The sequence below is a fragment of the Chrysemys picta genome, chromosome 7, assembly GCF_011386835.1.
Source record: "Chrysemys picta bellii isolate R12L10 chromosome 7, ASM1138683v2, whole genome shotgun sequence".
Classification (NCBI taxonomy): domain Eukaryota; kingdom Metazoa; phylum Chordata; order Testudines; family Emydidae; genus Chrysemys; species Chrysemys picta.
Genome location: NC_088797.1, coordinates 88,375,950 through 88,381,658, shown reverse-complemented (window position 1 = coordinate 88,381,658; position 5,709 = coordinate 88,375,950). Strand labels below are relative to the sequence as shown.

General features: G+C 42.2%; 1 protein-coding gene across 2 annotated transcripts in view; it reads right to left on the bottom strand.

The window, feature by feature from the left end:
- Window positions 1-284: 284 nt before the first annotated feature.
- NPFFR1 (neuropeptide FF receptor 1) overlaps window positions 285-5,709 on the bottom strand; it is a 48,330-nt gene continuing 42,905 nt past the window's right edge. For both annotated transcript variants that reach the window (XM_065551974.1, XM_005281856.4), the window contains exon 4: window positions 285-4,485. In XM_065551974.1, the coding sequence (XP_065408046.1) occupies window positions 3,594-4,485 (892 nt within the window). In that variant the 3' untranslated portion in view covers window positions 285-3,593. The remainder of the gene's footprint in view (window positions 4,486-5,709) is intronic.

The window sequence follows — 5,709 nt, the reverse complement described above, 5'->3', positions numbered from 1 at the left end:
GGAGTAGGGGCAGGATGTGGCACCCCGACAAGGTGATCCCCCCTTCGGGATCCAGGTGGCACGTGCCGCTGCGTCCCAAAGCCCGCTGCACATTGACTAGTTTGGGGCTGCCTTTTGGTCTGTAGTTAATGTGGATGTGGGGCCCGACCCTGCCCCCAGAAATCTGCAATTGGGTTCTAGGGGATCCGGCTCAACCCTCTTCCAACTCTGCACGCTCCACGTCAGGGCCAAACGGATCGGCGCAGGAGTCTGCAGTCATTACAGCACAGACATTCTCACAATAAACGTTAACAAAACCCAGAAGAGTGATGTTTTATTTCTGGTACTCGTGGCCAGTGATACAGTAATACCATTTTGTACAGCATGGAGAGAGCGGTTACTAAACACCAAATAATTCTGATACAGGAGGGCTTTATTCACAGTGTTACTAGAGGCAAGAGGTAGTATACTGATGGATTAAAGATAGCAAAAATATGTGGAATTGATTGATACAGTTGCACGTTCCAGGGAACAGTTTTCTCAGGTGCAACTTTTTATTTTGATGCTTCATTTGCACTACTAGGCCCTGGTGTGTGTGCTGCCTGCTTCTAAACTATGAGCATGATCTAAGTCTTACAAGAGCTTCTGCTGCACTAAACTCCAGTCATGGGACTTTTCCAAATACACCATTGTCTTGGAAGCTCCATCCTGGGTTACAGAAAGCTCAACTGAATGGGAGGCAGCCAGGTCTGTTAAATACAGCTCAGGTCTTAGGTGGCAATTGCTAGCATTGGCCTAACTCTGCTCCTAATGAAGTCAATTAGTTTCACCATTGATTGCAGTGGGAGCAACCACAGGCCAATGCTAAATGCTTCTGAAAATCCCACCCTTAATCTGATAAACTGTTACAGGTAACCAAACAGGTTGGGAACCATTAGAAAAAAGATTTGTAATGAGAAAAGTGAAAGTCTTAAGCCTTGGCCACCCTCGGGAATTCACAGCGCTACCACGGCAGCACTGTGAAGCGCGAGTGTAGAGAGCTCTCGCAGCACTGTATGTACTCCACCTCTCCGAGGGGAGTAGATTGCAGTGCTGCGAGTGAGCGTGCAGCGCTGCGGGCTCTGATCACACTGGCACTTTACAGCGCTGTGCTCAGGGGGGCATTTTCACACCCCTGAGCGCAGCAAGTTGCAGCGCTGTACAGCGCCAGTGTAGCCAAGGCCTTAGACTAGCATTTTCCAAAGTAGCCTCTAATTTTAGATGCCTCCATTTTTGGGTGTTAAACTTGTGACCAAGGCCTCATTTTTCAGAAAAGGTGAGGTGTAGTGCTTCAAATTTCCATTGATTTCAGTGGGAGCTAGGTACCTAAATAGCTTTGAGAATCTAGGCTTGACTGCTTAGAAATCCAGTGTAAGTCAATAGGAGGTTCTCGTGTTCGGCACCTCTGGAAAATCAGGCCCAAGTTTTCTCAAATTGAGCATCCAAATTTGGAGGCTCATTTAAAAAAATGTGGCTGCAAAGGCCTTATCCAGCAACAGATTTGACTTTATTGTATGAACAGAAAAGGTTCAGGTCTTTTGATTAATGATATTACATTGAATAGCTTGACAACTTTGACAGAGAGTTGGGGGCTGCGGATAGGCCTCTGAGCCAGGAACTACTGAGTTCCAATTCCAGTTCCTACACTGATGGCTCTGTGAACTTGAGTAGGTTGGTTAAAGTACTCTTTGTTTCCCTGTCATTAAAATGGAGAGTATACTCCAATTTCAAAGGGTATGTATTAGGATTAATTTAGTGGTTGTAGAGTACCTTGCAACTCAGAAGTGTTATATAAGGGCTAAATATTATGAATACTCCATGTTTTCTAACCTCAGCACATTTCCTTTACTAGTGTATGTTCTAATGTACACAAACTGAGCCTAATTCATCGTTGGTGTAACCCCATTGCAACTGCACCACAAACTTCAGATCACATTTGTTAAAAACTTCAAATGCTGGATTGTTCTGTTTTTTGTAAGAATGCAGAGGTGCACAGTAACAGCATGAGGCAAGAGCTCTATGAGATTGACAATATACAGTTTGATGTCATAGCTCAAGGCTACGCACAATGATGCTTACAATTTATGTTGCAGTGAGTATATATTCTTGGAGTTAATATTACATGAAGAAAATAAGGATTTTCCTCAGAGAAGAAATATAGGTAGCAAAGTAGGTTAACTGCACTGGCCTTTCACACTGGAGACCTAGATTCAAATTTTAGTCACAAGTGAAAATATTTGGCAGATCTCCTAGATTTCATTCATGCACATCACAGAATCACAACATGATCAGATACAATTCATGGTTGGCTGTCTCTGCTTGAGAGGTCAGGAAAGGAATCAAAATGTCTGTTACAAGGAGAACAGAGATAGGAGGGAAAAGCTAGTACATACATGCTTGAACTAGGCCTGGCTCTAGCTGGTGGTGTAAGCCAATCGTTTTTGAGAACTAAAGTAATTTACAACTTAAAAATAGAACTGCAAATAATAAAGTGACAAATTTACTGTGTTTTCAGAAAAAAAATAAAGTTACACACAGCAGTGTATTATGGGCAAACGGCCCAGATCCTTGAAAACCATGCTCCATTCCACATGCTTGCAATCAGGAGTTAAAGTAAAAGGGAACACAATTCCCCAGCTGGTGCTAAAAGCAGAAGAGCATCTCTCTTTCTTCCTGGGTTACTGAATGAGGCACCAGCTCCTCTTTAGCTGATGAGGTGAGATGCAGCAAGAGAAGCTGATGTGGTGACTTCCAAAGCAGTCAGTCTGGTGTCTTCTGCAGCACATGGATTTACAACAGATTTGGTGCCTGATTGTTGGAGTTTAACTCCTTGAATCTCAGTTGTGTGTGAGACAAGATCTGTCTAGCTGGCTGGGAAGGAGAGTAGTATATAATGCACTAGCTAACAACAAAGGAAGAGTCTCTTAGCTCCGGTGGTAAAAGACAGCTTTGTTTGTTTGTTTTTTGAGCTGAAAGATCAAGGGTCTAGATCTGGCTCCCATGTGGTGTATGTGATTTTTCCCAATAATTATCTGTTATTTCCAGTTCAGAGATTCATTGTTATATACTGCCTATTCATCGTCATTTCCCCACTCCTGGCTGAACTTTTATCTTTCTCCCAATACCAAGTCTTTGATCTTTCTTTCAAGTAGCCCAGCCAGCTTGAGTCCACTCCATAAGGTAGCCAACAAGTAACAGTCAGCTGTGGACTGCATTACCACCACCATCTGCTATGCCACTGAATAACTGCTATGCCTGGGTCCACTCTCATCATGGGCCTGGATCCTAAAAATCCCTCCGTAAACCATTCCTTAATTCACATGAAAGTCTAGGAGACAATAATACATCCGGAAACTTGAACATAAAGCCTTCTCTTTTGCTTTGTAACTGTAGTACCATGTATAAGTATCTAAACCTTTAGCGATTTAGTCCTTAAAATTGAATAGCTTTTAGTCTAGATGTCCATCATTGTAAATAATTTGCTCCTCAGGGAGTTTCAAATGTTATGGTTCACAGATCTCTAGCGTTGTCCACTAAAAAGTCCATCAATTATGGGAGCCCGATATGCAGTATTCTTAGATATCCCAAGCTGGGGCGCTGACACTGTTGTGAGAACAAGCTGTATTGTCCAAGTCCTCCACCATCAGCCCATGGTGAGCAATACGCCCATTCCTCAGTGGAAATAACCCAATTCTCGGGAGGTTACTTTGTCCAGACTGGGAGGGTTGCACTGAATCACTAGGGCGTGCTTCAACAAAAATGCGGTTTCGTGCACCAAAGAGGAACCCACTATTGTTCCTCTCTGAATAAGTATCCTTGTGCTTGTTCTCCACATAGCAGAGCTGGACCTTGAAAGCCTCCTGAAACCCTCTTCGGAAGTTCTCATTGAAATACCCATAGATGATTGGGTTGATGCTGCTGTTGAAGAATGCCAGCCAATGGGCAAATGGAAAAATATAAACTGTTATCACGTTGAGCTGGTACTCAGTTAGGTTTCCATAATCTGTCAGCAGCATTAAAGTCCACAGGGGCAACCAGGAGAGAGTGAAGAACAATGCCACTATGATCAACATGTTGATAACCTTGACTTTCCTCTTGGAGACCCTCCTCCCCTCATTCTCCTCTGACTGGGAGCCTCCTATGGGCGCAGAGGACTTGAAAAGCTTGAAAGCAATTCGTGCGTACATGATCACAATTAAGGTAAGAGGGGCCACGTAAATGTGAGAAAAGAGTACGGTTGTGTAGATCTTTCGCATTCCCTTGTCAGGCCATGCCTCCCAGCACGAGTAGAGTGGGTAGGAATTGTTGTACGTATCCACCATGAAATGATATTCATCCCTGGTGACTGTCAAGGTGACTGCAGAGGGGCACATGATTATCAAGGCCAAGACCCAAATGATAACTATAGTGATTAGGGCTTTCCTCAGAGTTAGTTTCTGTCTGAAGGGGTAAACAATGCAACGAAACCTATGAGAGGAAGAAAAAGAGTGTTGCTTTTAAGTTCTGCTGAGGTGCTTACGCTATGTACCAAGGGACATTTATAGAGGCCTTTTCTGACTTTTCATGCAGAAGATTGAGGTTTGAGTCCTCCCATCCTGACCTCTGTCCCTATAAAGAGGTACATTCATACTGTAGCAAAATTGATTTCAAACCAGTAATTGTACAAAATGCAGTTTACTTGATGAGTCATTTTTTCTCATCATCAGACATCAGCTTGCATTGTGGAGCTAAATCACTGCACAATACAGAAGAGTGAGAAGTTTAGCAGAAGGATCTATAGTGATTAGGTCCTACAACACAGGCTGATGTCAAAGTGTATGTGAATGTACTGACCTGGCCCACAAATAAACTCCTACTGAGTATTAAAGAGCAGGGCCATATCCACATGTCACTGTGAAGAAATATAAACCCAAGAAAAAACAAAGAAATTGCAGTCAAGTTGCTTTTAGTGGAAAAAAAACAAACCCAGCAATTCATGGTTCAATCTCTCCCTTCAACATTTTTTACAAGTGCAAACTGCTTATGGAATGTAACAAAAACAAAAATGCTGTAGAAAAATGAAGAGATTTTTTAAACAAAAAGTTTGATGTTTTATTCCTTTACATGGTCTAAAACATCATGCAATGAAATGTTTTAAATGGGCATTGATGTTTTAGGAATCAGCACACTGAATATTAAACAAAGTGCTGAAGTTCCCTGTGCCCTCGCCTAGAATCAGCGGTACATTTTCTATTACATGCATGATTTTTTAAAATATTTTAAGCAGCCTAGATTTGATTCTCCCTTACCTTGCCCATTGCACAGTCATTTATGACCATGTAAAGTGAATAATGAACATTGCTAAGTCAGAATTTTCCACTCACTCTGGTCTGGGCAGAAAGATGATGTAGCAATCGGTTACTGTAAGGATGTAATATGGGACGATCTCATGGTGTTCCTATGTCTGCTTTTTCATATAGGTGCCAATTTGAAAGAAGAGAACTGGAAGATTCTTCTAATTTTTGATTCTCTGAATCCTAGCTGACAAAGTGTGGTGACACTACAAGGTGACATCAATGTGTATTCCAACATTACCATGTGACATAATGTGATGATGGCAATTTGGAGGAAAAAAGCAAAAAACTCAGTGATGAGCATTTGGATTTTCCCATGTTCTGCAAAGATAGATCTCTCAATCAGGAAATTGGCTGG